The sequence below is a fragment of the Euleptes europaea genome, chromosome 11 (genome assembly GCF_029931775.1).
Source record: "Euleptes europaea isolate rEulEur1 chromosome 11, rEulEur1.hap1, whole genome shotgun sequence".
Classification (NCBI taxonomy): Eukaryota; Metazoa; Chordata; class Lepidosauria; order Squamata; family Sphaerodactylidae; genus Euleptes; species Euleptes europaea.
In genome coordinates, this window is record NC_079322.1 from 59641748 (window position 1) to 59662315 (window position 20568).

At 43.3% G+C, this 20568-nt stretch overlaps 1 protein-coding gene across 6 annotated transcripts in view; it reads right to left on the reverse strand.

The window, feature by feature from the left end:
- The window catches only part of ABI1 (abl interactor 1), a 121341-nt gene that overhangs the window by 22777 nt on the left and 77996 nt on the right, over positions 1 to 20568 (reverse strand). For 3 of the 6 annotated variants that reach the window (XM_056857031.1, XM_056857029.1, XM_056857027.1), the window contains exons 3-5: positions 4802 to 4978; positions 967 to 981; positions 194 to 294 (exon numbers count right to left, since the gene is read on the reverse strand). In XM_056857031.1, the coding sequence (XP_056713009.1) occupies positions 194 to 294; positions 967 to 981; positions 4802 to 4978 (293 nt within the window). The remainder of the gene's footprint in view (positions 1 to 193; positions 295 to 966; positions 982 to 4801; positions 4979 to 20568) is intronic. The other 3 variants (XM_056857032.1, XM_056857030.1, XM_056857028.1) reach the window with 1 other exon arrangement.

A 20568-nucleotide genomic window follows, 5' to 3' on the forward strand; every position in this document is an offset into this window, starting at 1 on the left:
ACGTGGTCACTTACTCAGGAGATCCCATTGAATAAATCACACTAATTGAATTAACATCTTTCTAATAAAAACACACTAGAAGAGCACCAGAGGGGGAGGGGAATGCAGTACATTATTTCTAGGATAATGTTGGCGTGTGCCATCAAAGACAGGGTCCTTGTCAATGCAAAATCAAAAGTCATCTTATTCTTACCCCAGAGTTCCCCGGCCTGACATGGGAGGACTCGGTGGTTTCTGTGTAGGCGGATTTGTTCTTGACAAAGTGCCAGTTCTCGCAGGCTGATTGTTTCCATGCTGAAAGCCAGAATAATGATTTAATTTTTTCTCTCTCTGCTGAAATGACTCAAACAGTATGTCAGTGCAATATTTGTATACGCTTATACACAGCGGCAATTCCCAGACAGCTGTTAAACCACAGCTTCTTCTTACTGCGTACTGGATTAAAACACAAGAAAAATCCATGTCTAAGTTTTTTTAAAAACTTTCTTTCCCCCTCCCTTTTGAGAATTTACACCCACAGTAAATGAAGCTAAGCTAGGCATTAAAAAAAAAGGCTCATGAAACAAATCTGATTTCAGTGAATCTGTCGGAGCCACTGAATTTATTTTGCATAGAAGATTTACTAACATGTTTAGTCCAGCTATCTGATTAGCGGAGCCATGCAAGTGTTTCCGCAGAACCTTCGTCTAAAATGCAAGTCAGTAAGAGGGGAAAAGCATCTAAGCCAAGCGCTACATGTGTTAGACAAAATTAACGCTATGTATGGATTTTTTCAATGCATCCGTCGATATATCTGTGATATATCAACTGCCAGGTGGGAGCTGAAGTTCAGTACATCTAAGCACAACCTACAGAAAAACAAGAGCAGAAAGAAGTATAAGAGAGGACTAGCTTTCAGGTGTAACGGCTCAGCAGTCTCTACCGTCATGGGGCATTGTGGGTCAAGTGAGAAATAACTCCTCTTACCTTGGCTTTTAGCCACTTACGTTGGCAAAAAGAAAAAGGAGGAAGAAAAGCAGACATTAATGGCAAATCTAATTATTATTATTTTTCATATGGCAAGTTTAAATTTAAAAAATACAATATTTTGCAAGCATTTTCCTCATCAACATAACTGGTATTTGCAGTCCAGGTACAATAAAATAGCTTTCAATTGCAACCACAGAGAAAGCAGAATTTATTTTCTACAAAGGAGGCACCTTTGCCTGAATTCAGCATTTAAAAAAAAATAGAATAATGGCTGCAGCAATGGTGACCATAATCAATGCAAATTTGGGTGTGTGTGTGGAGGGAGACTTCTAGATGCTTAGCAAATAGACCCCCTATAGAAAGGTAAAGGTACGCAAAATCACAGAGAAATAAACTTGCCTCTCCCATCTTTGACTGGCATTCCATTATTTGTGGGCGGGCTTTTCCCCAGCAGCCACTCCAGCAGAGATGACTGTCAGCTCCCTGTCGGCTGAGCTTACACTAACATCTTTCCACAGGGCTGCGTGCAGGAATTTGACAGCATGCACCCGTTCCGTACCTGGTCACTTCTGTGATATGGGAAGCTGTTCTGAATACAGAGTCAACCCCACATTGCCTACTCAGACAGGCATTTTCTTCAGTCAGAGTCTAAAAACTCTCCCACACCTCTTTGTTTTTTGTTTTTTAAAAAAAACCATTTTGATTTTGTGCCACGGATAAGAACCACGAGGGGCTTTTTATGTACAAAGCATGCACTCTACAACTGAGACATGCCCTCCCCAGTTCCATATGTCTGATCACCCACTGCTTCCAAAATGAGGATCAACAGCTGTAATAATATTTTTTAATACATTTGCATAAGCAACCTTGGAGAAATTCCTTAGTATGTAAGCTATTTGGCTCTTAATTCTACTATCCAATTTTTAAAAACTGCATTTCGTTTGCCTACACAAGAGGCAAATCTTCCAAAAGATGTGTGCTGCATTTGTTATTAGCACAATCCGTTTTTGAAGGATCTATATTCCTCCTAATCTACATGTAGGTGGCAAGCTGTTTCCTACATCGAAGCATGTTCTGCATAGCAACTTTTTAGTTTTGAGTGAGACCTGAGATTATTAAATATATATATATTCTTAGTATTTATATAGGACTGTATCCCAAATATTGGTTATGGAGTTCCTTTTGTAGAATGGGGCTCTCTCATTGCAGCCCTCTGCAATTCCCCCTCCCCCCCAAAAAAAAACCATTCTTGAAGGATTTGCCATGAGGTAATAGTACTTGAATCAGGAAGTGCAAAACTGGTGAACATTGGGGACTTGGAAAGAGTATTATTATAGCTTTAATCCTTTGTACAAGCGGAAGAACCAGCTGCTAGCACTGAGATGCTTTTGAACCACTGGCACAGTACGTTTCCTGTAAGTGAGATGAGCTTCAACTTTCAGTTTGGTAACCTTCTCAGGAACCCCCTAAGGTAGGTCAGTAGTATTTCCATCCTCTAGATCAGGGTCATGAAGACGAAAGACCAGTGGCTTCAAAAAGGCCATACAGCAAGTTCAAGATGAAGCTGAACTAGAGAATGAAGAGCCTGCATTACAAGAATTCCAATCTCACTCTCCTAAATTCTGCATTAGCTGCCAAGAAGTAGTCATCCCAAATTAACCCCTTCCTGGATCCTGGAGACCTGGAAAACCCCATTTTAAAAAATGGAACATTCACTTCAATGCTTCTATATTTAGTTGACTCCGTTGTGAGTGCCAAAACAGTATACATTTGAAAATTCCTAAGCTCGCTATGGGTTATTAGACCTGGAGTCAAGGCAAGAGAACTTTGGTATTATATGAACTCAATAAAATGAGAGAATGCTTCAGTATTAGGCCCAAATTCAGTACACACAGCAACTGGAACACAATGAGCAAAGCATTCAGTTGTCTGTTGTTGTTTTTTCAATATAATGAAAGGATCACAGTTGTTCATTTCCCCCTCTCTTGGAGAACTGTAACATTGATCACCAATCACTACAACAAGATCCTCAATCACATATGGTCATCTTTATAATGAACCAAAATCTTTTCTGCAAACTCTGTGCAGGTCAGTGATTTCTTACAAAAAAAGTAAAGTGGTAACTCCTCAAAGACAGTAACTGGTTCAAAGGCATCACTCTAACTGAATCCTTCATCAAGACAACATACTGCTTCCTGGTTTCTGAGAGTGACACATCGCTCTATGCCACAGGTTGCCTAACTGTGAGGTGAGTCTCCCTTGCAGGACTGATATCAAGGATTCGCATGGTTGGGAACCTGCCAAGACCCAAAGCCCAGTAGAAACCCCAACATTATCCCAAAAGTATTTTGTCCATCTGCTAACACCAATAATATGAGCCCAGCCCAAAGGCCCCTGGGTTGATCTTCTATTTACTACTGTAAATAGTCCCTGGAGGAGTGCAATTTCATGTTCTTCCACACTCTATCAACATGAGAGGGTGGCAAATTCAGTGCTAGGGGCAGAGGACGGTAACTTTGCCCGGCCGCCCAAAAGTCAGCAGTACCTCTGCTCCCTGAAGATAAGCAAGGGGGCAGAGACAGGCCTGCTGGTCAAGCAGCTGCTTCCCCCCACCTGCAGGAAAACAAGCAGAGCTAGTGCCTGGTCCTTCTTCCATTATTACAGAAGAAGATGTAAGTATACATGGGAGGAAGGGCATTCAAAATAATGCAAAAGAATTGAGTTAAGAATTGGAAATTTCTCTCAACACTAATTGGGTACTGAGATGAAGCATCCACCTCTCCATCTCTTCCACTGGCCAAGGTGGAGAAAGTCCACTCTCCCTGCCCTGGTCTCCCTCAAGAAAACGAGGAAGAGAGCCAGCTGAGTGTGAAACAATGGAGAGGGATCTTTGTAGCAAAGCTTCAGATCACGTCTTCCACTGCAGCTCTCCTCTCTCCACAAAAGAAACTCAAGTGTGGTCTGGTGCTGGGAAGACAGAGCAAAGATGGCAGCAGGAACAACGGGGTTCTACTGACTTGGGGAAAGCAAGAGGCACAGGTCACTTTCGGGGACCAGCCTACACTTGCAGCTTCCAGAGCAGTCACAGAAGCACACAACTGAGCTCCAGGCCTCTTTCTAACTGTACTCCTCGAGTCACCGTACCACCAAGTTAACATGTATAACCATTAAAACAATCCAATGTTGGTACTGCCATTGCTGTGCTCCCATCTGAAAGCAGTAGGGGTACACAAATTCCTAGCTTTAAAAAACCAAAACCAAAAGTGTCAGCACAAATAAGATTATAGCTGTTTTGTTCTCCTTCTCTGAAACCTTCAAAATAGAGATCCAAGCAAGAGGGTAAGCATGCACAAATGCACACTGGTATGTGCAGTATGTGGGGAGCACTGCTGTTGAACGGCTTTACAGTCCCGTCCCATGTATGCTTATTTGGTATTTCTATCTCACCAAGTTCAATGATACATACACTGTATTAAGTGCATTTAGAAGTGCAAATAATTTTGGTCCAATATATAGCTCTCATGTGTATAGCTGGGATGTTAACACGTGTGCATGAGATCTCTGTTCATGCCACCAAATGAATAGTTATCAGTATGTCAAAGGAGATCTACAAGAGGTGAAATAAGTTCATACAGGGGTATATGTTTGAGGAACACAGCACTAAACATTACACAAAAGCCGCTTACCACTGCAGTGTGTGTGTGTGTGTGTTCTGTTTCATATATTTCAAAACATTATTTGAATAGAGATCTGTAACAGGGCAGATAACATGAATTTCAGGTACCATTTGCTACTCCAAATAATTAGGGATGAGGAAAGCTTGACTCCTTACCTTTACACCATGGCCCACGTCATCCAACACTGTGTAGTCTATAGGTTTTCGAATATACCTTACAGGACGCTCCATGTTTGCTGGCGCAATGATTTTATGAGTTCTGGATGTGTTCTTATTGGTTGTCAAAATGCCGATCTCTCTACGGGCCACTTTCTCTTTGTGTATGTCCACCGTCTACATTTTTTGGGAAAAAGCAAAATCCATAAATTTATATATGATCATGATGTAAAGATCAGTCCCTAGAAAAACAGATTTGCAAAATGTCAGTAATACCCTTAAGCAAATGAATTAACATCTATTTTCCAGTGGGGGTTTCTTTCTGTCACCTCCCCTTGCCCAGTTTGATTTAGATTCTGGGCACTGAGACACCTGGTTTTCTAATACTCAACTGACAATATCGGCCTTGCTCTTTTTGGAAAAGACAGGTTCTGAATCTAAATGAATCATCAAAAAAGGAACAGTGTGAAGACCAGTTAGCATATACAAGGTGTACCCTTTCTCCAAAAATGCTGTATTTATTGCAACGGTCTTATAACTGGAAGGTGGCTACACTATTCACATTTAGATATAACTTTCCCAATGCTAACTGCACAAATAGAAACTTGTAAAGGTAAATAAAATTCCACTCACATATATTCCCAGGGAAGAAAATTTCCTCACCTGGAGTTGCACCAAGGAAGAAAAAGAAACAGAGTGCACATATAGGAATAAATAGAAGCATCTGTCCTAGAAGGACTTGAACTCTCAGACCAGGACACTCAAAGTCCATAGTCAGATTACACCATGCACCCCCTTAAACCAGAATTTGGAATTTATGGCATAATTATGGTTGCCGGCGAATATGACAGCATGAGGATGCCTGGAGTGTTTGAATATGGTCATCAGAGGAAGCAAAATTTAATAAGCTGTTCTACTTCATGTCATCCTCATAAATTCTGCTCAGACCCCTCTAATGGTATAGCCTTCTCAAGTTATTAACTGCCCTCTACCAGCTTCCGCCGCCACAGGAATTTTCTAAACTACAGATATGTAGAGGCATAATTCACACATAATGACAAGCCTTGGAAATTCTTGTTACATTCCCTCCTCACCACCTCAGGAATCAATCCTTTCCACTTTTGCAAGCCATGATTTATTACATCCAAGGCAGAACTATCCTGTGTCCTCTTGCCTCCAAACCAGGATCAAACAGTCAATTCACAGACTAGGGGGTTGCTTTCAAAAACAGACACAGTTACTTTCTGAGCCATGCACAAGGGGTGGAAAAGGAGGGAATGCAAGAGGATTCCCAAGACTTGTTTCTGTAATGACGATGTATGATTTATGTGTGAACCATACTTAGAAAGATACCCTAAAAAGCCAAAGTCCATAAACCTGCTGTAAGCACAGGAAATGCTGATCATATCCTCAATGTAAAGTTAACCCAGCAAAACACACATGGAAATATTAATCAGTTAGGCTGTCAAAATTTTTAGAATAATCTAAACCATCATAAGCTTTTATTAATTAAAGTGGTCATAATGAAACCTATACATCCATTTTCTACTTTCCAAGCCATAAAATAAGATGCATGGGAACGTGAGCAACAATTTAAAAGACAGAAGTGGACGAAAGATAAAAGACTGAAAATGTTTGGTTCATTTTGCTTTGACACCCCCAAAAGGATTAGTTGTGTACGTGCTCCAATATTCCACAGTAATTTTTAAGAGAAAGACGTTTGGATGAGTCAATCGTGTGCTTTATCCTCAGCTTCTAATAGGAATTACATTTCCCGATTGCCAGTGAACCTCTTCTACCTCTGCAAAGTCTTTCCATTAACCTTTGCTTAGAAAACTCAAGATGTTAAATTATATGAAGGTATTGCTTGTGTTTACTCAGAAAGCGCTGGGGATTTAGCAATATGTCTTCCAATTAAAACTGAACAGGGCAAGATAAATGACTGAAGTCCTTCTTACTTGGTGAGGCAATCGCCATCATTTTATTTCAAAATGTTGTGTTTTAAATCAGTATATATTAATGGCTGAGAGAAGCAGCTGATCTAGTTTCAATTACAATGGTTTTTAGTGCATTAAGACAAAATTTTAGGCTTAGCAACAGTGCACCAATGGAGTAACTTCTTTGTTACAAGATATGTGCCTGTTTTAAGCAAAGAAACTGTGCATGCAGAACAGACTTTAGAATGAATGCAAACCAACAATGGATACTGCTGTACACAGGCAAAAAGGGGGAACGTAGAGAATCTGCTTTCCATGTTAGCACTGATATTCACTGAGGCCCATATGCAAAGATTCACAAGTACATCTAGTGAGTGTAGGCAGCACCATCCTCAGCATCCCTGAAATTCAGATACAATGCCTAGTCATCTCTCAGTACAAACCAAAATGCCAAATCCTGCAGTTACTGTGTGCACAGTTATTGTGCCCCAGCAGAGACTGGGGGACGACGACATGGGGGGCACCATCACATGAATGGCATGATGTCATTTTTGGGGTGAAGGCATACATGATGTCATGCCGCTCTAGGATTTAGCAAAAACTCTATAGTTTTACCACAGAGTTTCTACTGAATCCTAGAGCAGTATGGCATTGCTTCTGGATTCACCCCAGAAATGACATCATGCCATTGATGCACCGGGTTTTTTTTTTTATTCCCCCACCCCATCCCACTGGCCTACCAGGTGGCAGCTGCTGGCAGGAGATCTCCCACTACAGCAGGAGATCTGGCAACCCTGGTAATTGGATTCTGACCACTCAACAACTCATTGTAATCAATTGGTTACTTACTTTGCAAACAAAATCACCCAGATCTACTCTGGATTAGATGCCACAGTGGATACATGTTCAGACGATGTACCTTTGGCACCTGCTTGTGCCATTCATATGGATTCCTTACAGGTTGTGAAGCCCGTGAATGTGGACAAGGGGTAGGGTTGCCAGGTGCCCGCTGGTGGTGGGCAAACCCCTGGCAATTGACCCCTTTGCCCGTCAACCACCTAAGGGTCGGCGGGCAAACGTGCTCATGCGCGTCACTTCCGGTTTAGAGCCTCACGAGGGGCCTTATACCTCTTAGTTTGAGTGGTAAAGGGCCGTTTTACCACTCAAACTAAGAGGTAAAGGCCCTTTGCGAGGCGACACCTCCGGTTCTAAACCGGAAGTGACGTGCGTGCGTCAACTCGCGCTCAGGGTCGCTATTCAGAAGAAGGCAATGGCAAACTACCTCTGTTAGGGCCACCTTTGCAGCCATACACTGCTTCCTTCAACTGGATCAAAGCCACACCCTCAATTAAAACAAAAGGAGTTCCAAACTTAGTTGCTAACTTGCAACTAAGGTAATGTTAGGTCGCAATTCCCTTTAACAGGTCCAAGAAAAATTAAAACACCCCTTTCTGTATTGAGAGGAGATAATTGTCAAATATGTGAAATTACCTCATGAAAGCAGGCTCATTAGGCTGAGGTGCTTCTACATTTAAATGGCTTGTAATGTTAGCCTTGCGAGAAAGAAATGCAGTTTCCCAGCACATCTTGAGATTTACACAAAGTAACTGCTACCCTTTAGGTATCACCATGTTAAATGAACTGGAACCCTATAAAATGTAGTGTAGAGTTCAATTTTGTCAAAAATGTTGCGGACAGGATTTTAAGCAAATCCAGACATTCCTGTAAGAAGGACAGATAGAAGGAATGAAGGAAAATGAAGGAAGGAATGAAGGAAAATGAGGGGAGGGGAAGAGACCCTGCAGTGCCTAGCACTGAATCTTGATTCCGCTTCCGCAAATGTATCTATCATGGATATGCCTTTTGGTGGTCAGAGTACCAAAAAACCACGTCAGGCAGGTACAAGTTATCAAATGCACACAACATCAGGGCATTCCCATTCCTCCCACCCACACCAAATGCAACTTTCCATGTTTTAGCAGAAGTTGCTTCCAAGTTCTTTCAGATCTGTGACGGCCCTAGGACAGATTTTTTAAGGCAAATGTGGCCAGATTGGCCAGCCTTTTGAAATCTGGTTAATGGGTGCAGCAGGACATAAATATTTCAAGTATCAGAGAGCAATAGTAAGACAACACAGCATAATAAGAATTTATAGTACAGTACACTGAATTCATTGTAAAACAAAAAAACAACTATAAGGAAATGTACAAACAACTTGTAGCATTCACTTTCATAATATTTGTTCTCATTTCTGGTACGCAAAGAAGCTACTATAGGCAAACAGGATGATCTTTGTCCCCTTTGTAAGAGCAGGGGTGTCAAACATAAGGCCAGCGGGCCGGATCCGGCCCCTTCAGAGCTCTTATCCAGCCCACAAGCCAGCCGAGACAGCCACCCCTCACTCTCAATCTGGGCTGGCGAGACATGGCCCGACCCAATCAAGTGACATGATGTCATATCTGGCCCTTGTAACAAATGAGTTCGACATCCCTGTTTTAGAGCATGGTCGGTAATTGCCCAATGTTGTGCCATGGACACCATGGAGCCTACTGATGTGCTTCTTTGGCGCCTATTTGCTTCCTCCCGAAAAGAAACTAGCACCAGTCCTGGCTTTCCTATGCCTCACTGGAGCAGGAAATATTTCAGAAGCGCCTAGAAGGCACCACTTGCGGGTCTGTGGGGAGCACCCATTCAGAAATGCTGCCTCCACCATAGAAGGATATTTGGCTTGCAACCTACCAAAATCTCATGCTTGGCAGAAGCACTCCAAGGCAGCCATTTAGTGGTGGTGCCCAACTCCCCATTTCCAAAATTCCAGAAGTGTCCACACACAGAGAACAAGACTGGGGATCACTAAGCTAGAGAGACTTCCAAGAACCCAAGCTGATCTCTGGAACCAAGGCAGGTTCAGCTATCGCTGATGTTTCGTTGGATTGCTGTTTTCAACATGGTTTAGGTGGCCTTGAGTACTAAACAACAGTGTTAGCCAGTAACTTAGAACCAAACCATGAACTCTGGCCTCCAGAACAGGAGAGTGAGAAGGCGAGACACATATTATGAAATGAAAATAATGCGTGCTTGGCCATCAGTCTTAGTCTGTTCTGGAAGGCAGATAGTATTCCAGAGAGAAGCTTTCAAAAGAGCATGAAAGACTATTTCCCTGACGTTTGCCAGTACTCATAGCTGCATTTTGTCTGAGAAAGAAGGACATCCCTTCAAAGGGGGGAAAAAAGACATGCAGAGGAAAAATAAAGGATTGATGTTTTTAAGAGTAATTTTCTTTTGACAGCTCTGAGTCATTTGACATAACCAGCCCTACAGCTAGCACACAGTTTGTACATCATGAATTGTTCTGAAACACAAGATACCTCAAATCTGTGAACACACCGAGATGTTAGAGCATTTAAATTCTGGTCCGGGATTCATACAAGAAAGACTCATACTGGGAGCTGAATTTCCACACTGATTCTTCGGGCATAGTATCATTGAAGTCAGCCGCAAAAGCTAAACTTGTCTAAAAACAGATCCGCACATTACAACTGCTAATAATCTTACACTGTTGCAGAAAACGGGGGTTCGAAGGGGGGGGGAAGAGACCCAGAGATCGTTATCAAGAAAAACAGTTTTATTTGCAGCTGGACCCAGCTGCCTTAACAAGCAAAAATCACTGGGCCCCGATTGTACTGGGGAAAACACTTTTATCCCAAATCCATGCTTTGACAAGGCATGACACCATTCAGTGCTTATCTGGTTGTTTTACATAGTCTGGAGCCTAAGAGCTCAGCGGTTCTATCCAGTTCTGTTATTGTTCAGCCTGACTTCTCCATGACATTTCCCCTACTAACTTAGCACACACAGAGAGTTATCCTGCCCAGCAACAAGCTATTCCCTTGCTGTCTTAATACATTTACAGAAAGGAAAAGAGGTTATCACAAACTATTAAATCAGAATACTTAAGTGGATCCTCCACATTCAGAGGAAGTCTATCTTGCTGTCTCAACACCAAAACAACTTGTAGCAAATGGTCACTGTGTGAACGCATACACAAATCTACACTTTAAACCACAGTATACATCTACCGTATATACCCGTGTATAAACCGAGTATAAGCCGAGGTGCCTAATTTCTCCCCAAAAATGGGGAAAAATTAGGCACCCGCGTATAAGCCGAGGGTCGGCTTATAACCCCTCCCCCCCCCCACAGGCTTACCTGGGCTCCCGGCAGCAAGCGGCGCAGGCCTGGCGGCGGCGGCGTCACAACCAGGTGAGGGCCGGGGCAGCCTCCCTGCAGCTGCAGAAGGCCGCCCCAGGCCGCCCTCGGCCACGAGAAGCGGCGGCGCGGCCGGGTGAGGGCCAGGGCGGCCGGGCGAGGGCCGAGGCCGCCGCCCCAGGTCGCTCTCAACTGCGAGGAGCGGCGGCGCGGCCGGGCGAGGGCCGGGGCGGCCGGGCGAGGGCCGAGGCAGCCGCCCCAGGCCGGCCCAGGCCGCTCTCGGCCACGAGAAGCGGCGGCGAGGCCGGGCGAGCGCCGGGGCGGCCGGGTGAGGGCCGAGGCCGCCGCCCCAGGCTGCCCCAGGCCGCTCTCGGCTGCGAGGAGCGGCAGCGCGGCCGGGCGAGGGCCGGGGCGGCCTCCCTGCAGCTGCAGGAGGCCGCTACAGGCCGCTCTTGGCAGAAGGAAGCGGCGTGGGCCCGGCAGCGGCAGTAAGTTCCCTCCTCCCCCCTCCCCTACCGTATTGACCCGCGTATAAGCCGAGTTCGGCTTTTTCAGCCCTTTTTTGGGGCTGAAAAACTCGGCTTATACGCGAGTATATACGGTATTTGGGAAACATGGTCCAATAAAGCTTCACAGATATCTACTCATTGTTAAAGTTGCATACAGTCACATGTGGCATCCAAGCTCACTAGGGTTGCCAGGTCCCTCTTCGCCACCAGCAGGAGGTTTTTGGGGCGGAGCCTGAGAAGGGGAGGGTTTCGGGAGGGGAGGGACTTCAGTGCCATAGGGTCCAATTGCCAAAGCAGCCATTTCTCCAGGGGAACTGATCTCTGTCGGCTGGAGATCAGTTGTAACAGCAGGAAACGTGGTCCAGCTAGTACCTGGGGGTTGGCAACCCTAAAGCTTACACATTTCTTGCACAAAACAATGTTACAACATTGATGATTGTACTGTAAGGAGACAGCTTCAGATGGCAGCCATGTTGGTCTGCCTTAGAACTACTAGATTCGTGTCCAGTAGCACCTTAGAGACCAATAAGATTTTCAGGGTATAACCTTTTGAGAAGCAAACCTCCCTTCATCAGATGTGAGTCAGAACTCCAACTCACATCTGACGAAGGGAGCTTTGACTCTCAAAAGCTTACCCCCGAAAATCTTATAGGTCTCTAAAGTGCTACTGGACTCGAATCTAGCTGCATTTTATGGAGTTATTCTAAATCCAATAAAAATCAATGGTAGTATAGTGTTGACCCAAGGAAACCTTTATAAAAAAACACAAAAAGCAAAAAAGTTTTCCTAACTTCTAAGTGTACTATTTTCTTACAGCACCTCTTTACAACAATGTAAATAATCGGAATTTAGCGTTACATCACTGGAATGTAGAACACAGACTCCAAAGCTCCTCTTCCAGTAAAAGTGCATTTAACAAGATTTTATACATCTCAGTTAATGCATTGGACAGCTCCCTACCATAAACAAATGTTTATTAGCTACAATAATGGGAAGATGTGATCTGCACTGTTTGTATTGCTTTTCTCTTTAGCCATATTATGGACAACTATAGAGCGCTCCTACATAGTAAAGTCTTGAGAATTTACGGTTTCATGTAGGCATTTTGTTAGAAGAAATGTTACGTAGATATTTAGCATATCTGACAGAATTTAAGAATATCGATTTCAGTGTGTGCGTGTGTGGGTTTACTCAGAGGAGGTAAAAGCAATAATACCACAGAGGCACAGATAACTATTTGTTTCATTGATACAATGTTCCTGATAGTTTGTTGAATTCTTAACCTAACTCATCACTATGGCTTGTAGCAAGTAAAAAAGCATTAACAATTATTAACTGGTGTAAAGCATTTTGAAGCCTTAAAATGCTCCCAATCCTTAAACTACAGTTAAGTAAACCAGAGCTGATTGCAGGATTGTGTTTTGCTCAACCACTGAATTTAGCCCCCACCCCTATATACATTCTCCTCAGTCATCTGAGGAGCCCGTGTGGTGTAGTGGCTTAAGAGCGGTGGTTTGGAGAGGTGAAGTCTGATCTGGAATACCAGGTTTGATTCCCCACTCCTCCACATGAGCTGCGGAATCTAATCTGGTGAACTGGATTTTGTTTCCCCACGCCTACACACGAAGCCAGCTGGGTGACCTTGGGCTAGTCACACTCTCTCAGCCCCACCTACCTCACAGGCTGTCTGTTGTGGGGGGGGGGAAGGGAAAGTGATTGTAAGCCAGTTTGTGACTCCCTTAAGTGGTAGAGAAAATCTGCATATCAAAACCAACTTTTCTTCATCATCATCATCTTAAATATAGTTATGAGTTGCATGACCTTAACCACAGTTAGTGTTAACTAGGGTTTCTTGGCAACTAGTGGTTTGAGGTCCGCTTCAAACCACAGGCTGTACCCAGATCTCACACTAGACCATGGTACACAGACTGGGCATGAACCTGGTTGGCTACATAAGTGCAACTCCTACCCTTGTCACCATAAAGAAGTACAATTAAAAGCTGTCCATGACACACAGATGAAGGTTACATGGTGCCAATCACCCATCCCCATGCGAACCAGAATTATAAACCAATGTTTAAAACAAACTTAGAATTACATCTAACAAGAGGAAAAACTAACTCTGGCTACCCTGCACATTTGCCTTTGTACATCATGGGTCATCAGAGTTCATTTCTCATCACAGTTATGCCTTGGGTCTGAGGAGATACGGTGGGATATAAATGTTTTGAATGAATGAATAAATAAAATTATCTCTGTGAGAAGAGAAAAGGAAGAACAAGGGTCCACACCCGAGCCCAGCAACGCACTAGGTTCATGAACACTTTTACTTTACAGATGTCTTTTGACATCTGAACACAACCTTAGTTTCAAATCCTGAACCAAGAGCCAAAGGAGGCTGTGCATGTGCATATTTTTCCACACGTAGGGCAAGGGAGGATAACTGTTGATGATTCGCCTTTCCAGCAAGAACCTGATGTAACACCATTCTAGATGGTACTCTTTACTTCTGGGAGTAGCTTTTCAAGAAACCAAAAAAACTTGCATAAAGGAATGTGTACCCTTTGTCATCTAGTCCTGGTTAAGAGTTTACCTCCTAGCCCTTACCTAATACTTGGATGCCTTTATATCTAACCAAAGGGCAGTCAGTGGGGTTATAGTGCCAGACTAGGGAAATCTGGCTTCAAATCCCCATTAAGCCACTGGGTCGCCTGATCTCAGCCTAACCTACCTCATTGCAAGAATAAAATGGAAGAAGGGAGGAAAACTAGGCATATCCTTATACGCGTCCCTTCCTCCAGGAAGCTAAGGATATACCAAGTTTTCCTCCCTTCTTCCATGTCATAGATCTGGCTAATCACCCCCCAAAAATTACATGAAGCATATTCTTCAAATTCCTGTTTTAGAGATGGAAAGCAACCCACGGGAGACAAACTAGTTAATTTAGAAAATCAACTGCTCTGTAATGTAAAGTCAGTCTTTTAAAAACCTCATACCCCTTTTACAGAGTGGGAAAGGGAAATGTTAAATTCCGCCAGCACTTGCAACTCAAGTCTCTAAAGACTTGACTGTAATTTTTCCTCCTCCAGTTGAAAAGGGTATTACAATATCCCAAATAACACTAAGCATTTGCTGTCAGAGTTAATTCAGCTTCAGCTTTCAAATGCAAAAGGCAGAGCGTGTGCTCAAATTGTTCCTTTGCAGACCGCAGCTCCTGTGAAGTACATCACTTTCTTTTAGCCTTAGAGAAAAATTGTTTTCATGATGGTTACCATGTAACAAGGGAAAGGCCCTTAGGAGAGATGTCAGCAGGTTAAGAATTTTTCACTGGCATTAAGGCAAAACAAGCCACAGAAGTGACTTTGCAGTTCCTGCAGTAAACCGCACTCCCTTTGCCAGCTCTCCCTACATGACTATTCATTCACACACAGAACTGGAAAAATTCAAGTCTGTTTCTGAACAGAGGTAGATTGAGATCTCAGTTCCCATCACTAGCTTTTTCCAAGATCAGCCATGCACAGAACTGGCTTTATAGCACAACAACCGTCACAGAACTTCAAGCAAGTCACATGCAGCCTTCCAGTTAACATGTTACCTTATGTGTCCAGCGTGAGATAAGCTGGCATGCACAGAATTTGAATACATATAGGGTTGGCTACAGAAAAACTCCTCTGCTGAGGCTTTCCACCCTCTTCACTCCTGCTGCAGCCCAAAGTGTGTCCCCCCACCCAAATGCTGTTCTTGGGGGGGGGGGAAGGGACCGCAAGGAATAGAACGAGTATTGTCTGTTGTGGGAGGAAAGAACAGGCAAAAATCTGCCCCCTCCTTCTATCAGTGAAAATGTCTGGTGGCTTTAACCCCTACTGTGTTTTGTACATGGGAAGGACCTGGAAGACCCCCACTGCTTAGGCAAGCACTGCATTATGCAGGCCATGGGGCTGTTACTAAAGAAAACCTTGTGTCTTAAGAACATACAATGCTTCTTGCACCAAGTCTGATCACCGGTCCATCCAGCTCGATATTATTATCTACAGTGACTGGCAGCAGCTCTTCAGGACGTCATGCAGAAGAAGATCTTGCCTAACATCGGCAGTCTTGAGGTTTTAACAGGAACAGTCAGAGACTGAATTTGGGAACTTTTGCAAGCAAAGCATGTGTTCTACCGCTGAGCAATGACCCTTCTCCTAAATGTGCCACATTCTTCCCCTTTCCTGTAATATATAGAATCGCTCTGAGCCATGATGCCGTCACAATTTGTGCGGTGGCTTTCCCCACCCCTCACCAATAAGGTGGAGTAGAACAATGAAATACCCAGAGGGATCACATGGGACTAATGAGGTTGCACATTGCACAAGAACTCTACATGGGCATACTCTTTCTGTGGCCGTCTGCATTCCGGCATAGCATGTAAGTTTAACCCTAAGGCATAATAACACTTAAACATTTTGCTGCTCCATAACAATTAATTGGGGGGGGGGGGAGAGAATCAGCCTGTGATAAAGAGATTTCAGAAAACGTGTGTGTATAGCACAAATTCAGTGAATTTTAATGAAAACAAGTATTCCTTGCAGCAAAATTAAAGAGAGTTGATCAAATCCATTGGTGTTCCCTGGCCACAGGATAAGGGAATTGAAACTGAGTGTTCCATTAATTTCATTTTTAGCTATTTGTTACATTAATGCAGAAGGAAAAACTTCTGGACTCAGTGGGACTTACTTCTGAGTAATACATGCATTGGATAAAGCTGTAGAAGACAGCCCTGTCCACAAAGATGCTCTTATCTGATGGGTTCATCATCATAGCTCTAATATGGGAGGGGGATAGGCTACAAGAGCAACCTAAACTGAAGGGAAAATGAATACAAAAAATTGATGACACTTGCTCACTCCTGTAAATGCATGTAGAGATGATGCCCAAAATGTGCACTGATCTAAACAGGAAGGAGAACAGCAGCACAGGTTTTCATAGCAATTTCTGATCACCAGTTATTCTAGATGCCTTCACAAAACTAGTCAAGATTGGTGTTTGCATAAATAGCAGCTGCTTTGCTTCAGCAGGTCACAGGCTCCCGGGCACTTCGTGAAATATTAAATGCTCACTTTTAAAAGAAGCAGAAATCATTGATGTGCGATACCCATAGTTTACACCGAAATATTCTAATCTTAGAAACATTTACTGGCAAGTAGAAAGGGGCCACAGCATTGTCTTAGTATGGATTTTATAAGGAGTGCTGCATGCATTTAATGTACATGTAAAACTTGGTTTGGGGCACTGAATTTGGCATAGAATCTCAACTTAGAGGTAGAGGGTTAGATTTCATAGAAAAGATCTCTGCATGCAAGCAGGGGGAAATTTTCTATTATTCTCCTTTGCTAGGAGAGTCTTCCATCTTCCACCTCCAGCTGTTCCTGGGATCTTTCATCCAGCTTCAGCATTTGGGGGGGGGGATTTGGGGAGGGGCGTTTGGGGCTACGGTGAGAGAGGAGAGGCCGAGAAGTCACACTTCCACATACAAAAGTTTTAACCAGGAACCAACCCATAACATGTTTCTTGTCCTCATGATCTGTAAAAATAGGCTTTCAAGACTACCTAGGCAATGCAAGATGAGAGGGAGTTGAATCAGATTTCTGATGGACAAGGATTTCTGCCTGATTGGGGGGGAGGGACAGCAGAACAAGGGGTTGCATTATCAGTAAATGCAGACTACATCTGCATAATTTAAGGCCACAAAATTCAGGTTTTGTTGAGGCTGATAAAAAATTCTTCACATTTGCACTGCATCTTTAAAAACTACAAAAACAGAATGTATTGGATGTTGCAATTTGTAATCTATAGCTCCTCCCTAGTCTATCCCTATTTGTCTTTTCATTGTTGAAACCTGGTTCGTTAATACGGTCTGACAGCTTGCCCCAAGACTCCTCTTACAGCAATTACAAAGGTTAAGTGTTACAGCCTAGCCTATGCTATGCCTGTGGACATATTCAGCGAAAATGTTGTACTTCCCCTTAGCAGAGTGGCTCAGTGGTAGATCTTTTCCATTTCCCAAATAATGCCTACCTGGCACAGAGAATAATAGAGTTTTAATCTGCAGTCTTGACAATCTGAAGAGAGATTTCACTCTATCACAATTTGCATATTCTCCCTCGGTTATCATCACTTGGGAAGATAAATTCATGTGTACCATCTCATTTATTTTCTGTCTAGCACATTCTCCCATCCCCTTGAAACAAGCTTCAGGAAACAGCGAACAGTTTAATTACACAAATTAAAATGGTCCCCAGCATGAAAGCAGCACATCCTAAAAACAGTCTTAATTACAAATAGTTTTGTAACTTTTAAAAAAAATTAAGGTGGTTTGGGCACTGGAAATATTTTACTTTAACCTTGTCTATGGCAGTCACAGTGGACTCAAACAGAGAAACCTGTGGGTCAAACTGCATTTGTTTATGCCCTGAGGACCACAACACATTCCAGAACAGATACTTCTCCTGGCCCAAAGAATTTAGGATAATCGCCCCCCTGCAAGCATTGCTTGTTGTAAACCAGATCACAGGTGTTCTAAATTGGGCACACACAAAAAATACAAACCTGGTAAAAGCAAGCCAAACCCTGCACCACCTGGATTTTATATCCTTCGTAAATTAAGCACAGGAGCCCCGTGGTGCAGAGTGGTAAGCTACAAGCTCTGCTCACGACCTGAGTTTGATCCCAACGGAATATGGTTTCAGGTAGCCAGTTCAAGGTTGACTCAGCCTTCCATCCTTCCGAGGTCAGTAAAATGAGTACCCAGCTTGCTGGGGGTAAAGGGAAGATGACTGGGGAAGGCACTGGCAAACCACCCCACAACAAAGTCTGCCTAGTAAACGTCAGGATGTGACGTCACCCCATGGGTCAGGAATGACCTGGTGCTTGCACAGGGACCTTTACCTTAAATGAGATTTATTCCATAAGCAATATGCATGTAGCATGCTCCCCCCACCCCCAAAATGTGAGCGATAAAGAAAATTTAGTAAGCCTATTTCAAATCACCACAAGGAAATGAACATAACAGGAAGATGAAATACCAAGAATTCCCTCCCCCTTTTTACTTTGCCACATTACAGTAATGCCAGGGGAGTTCTGCTAAAGTTCAGCTGAGTACAGAAGAAACAGACATGAAAGATATGAAATGGGAAGGTCAAAGGCAGAGCTGAGGAGACAGATGGCTTTCTGAAAGAAAGAGCAGTGTCATCTACAAATATGTCATAATCTGTCAAAGTTTTGCGGCTGTAGCAAGAGACAGGAAAACAGGAAATATGGAGTCTATTTCTGGCTCTGATATCCCACATGGTTTGGGGGCTAATATTCAACATTGCTGGCTCCCCTTTTCGATGATGTAGTAGCATAAGGTGGAACAACAAGTGTTGTTCTTTGATCCTTTCTACAGATTTTTATTTTATACAAGCAGCTATTGGGGTACTATTTGAATACAAAGACTGCACAAGGGAGTGGGACTTAATTATTTCGTCTTGTGTTGTTTTCATGCTGAAAATCCTACCCCAATCTCCCACACATGCTGCCCAACAGGTGGGAAAGTTGCTTGGGAAAGTGATTTTCAGCAGCAAACAAGAGGAAAGGTTTAAGAAGGCTTTCTTCCACACAGCCCAAGAGACAGGCTGTATTTTATAAACTTAAGAGAAGCACAGAACTACACGTCACTCAGAGTTCTGCCCATAGACAGATGGACTTGAGAGTTGCCAACCACTCAGGATTACTCTGGAATAGTTTTTATGGAACTCCCAATAAATACCCAGAGTCCATAAGTATGTCATCGGAACAGAAAATATTTTTACCTTTATTGCAGGAACAGATTGTAAAAGGGCTATATGTATACACACCGCATAAGGGACAAACATGCGCATCCCAGGATGAGTAGTCCTTTCCTCCCACTCATGACTGAGCATGCTGGATATCCCTTCCTTACAGACGCCAAGTACAAATGCCTCACCCCTCTTTACATGTACTAGCTATGCATGTATATCGTGCCTCTGTGTATTAGGGTGAGTAAAGAGAAAGGAAAAAAGCACCACACTCGCTACTTTCTGCCATTAAAGAACAGCAAGTATTCATGCTGGCAATATTACCCTATCTTAGAATCACATAATCATAGAGTTGAAAGGGGCCATACAGGCCATCTAGTCCAACCTCCTGCTTAATGCAGGATCAGCCTTGAGCATCCCTGACAAGTGCTTGTCCAGCCTCTGCTTAAAAACTGCCAGTGAGGGGGAGCTCACCACCTCCCGAGGTAGTTGATTTCACTGTCGAACAACTCTTATTATAAAAGCAAAAATCCTAATAGACAGCCAGTACCTTTCTGCCGGCAATTTAAACCAATTATTGTGAGTCCTATTCTCTGCTGCCAACAGGAACAGCTCCCTGCCCTCCTCTAAGTGACAACCCTTCAAATACTTAAAGAAAGCAATCATGTCCCCCCTCAAACTTATCTTCTCCAGACTAAACATTCCCAACTCCCTCAGCCTTTCCTCATAGGGCTTGGTCTCCAGGCCCCTGATCATCCTTGTCGCTCTCCTCTGCACCCGTTCGATTCTGTCCACATCCTTTTTGAAGTGAGGCCTCCAACTGGTATTACTAGGATCAAAAGCTGCCAAAATGGGAGAGGAGTGGGATGGAGAAGGGCAGCTTCTTCACTCCTTAGCTGGGAAACCAGCTGTAGTAAGGCTTTGAAAGTGGGCAGAAGGACAGTATGAAGACAGCACATATGAAAAGGAAGCTAAGAAAATGGGATGGGATAGATGATCTAAGAAAGAAAGAAGTCAAAAAGGACGGGAAACGCATGCATACATTCACAAACCATTTCCACTCTGTGGAAACAATGCATCGTTGATTAAGGATGGCGTTGCAGAAATTTTGCCTTTCTGGTTCCAACCCAGCAGTAGATGGAAACCTGTCAACATGCCACGCTGATTTCATAATCAGCATTTTAGCAAGCTCTTAAGAACTGACTTCTCTATGTGCAAACTGCCAGGGCTATGATTTAATCACAGTATTAAAAAATCATAAGCATCTCAGTTTTCATTAAAAAACAGAAGAGTCTCTAATACTGCTTGTGAAA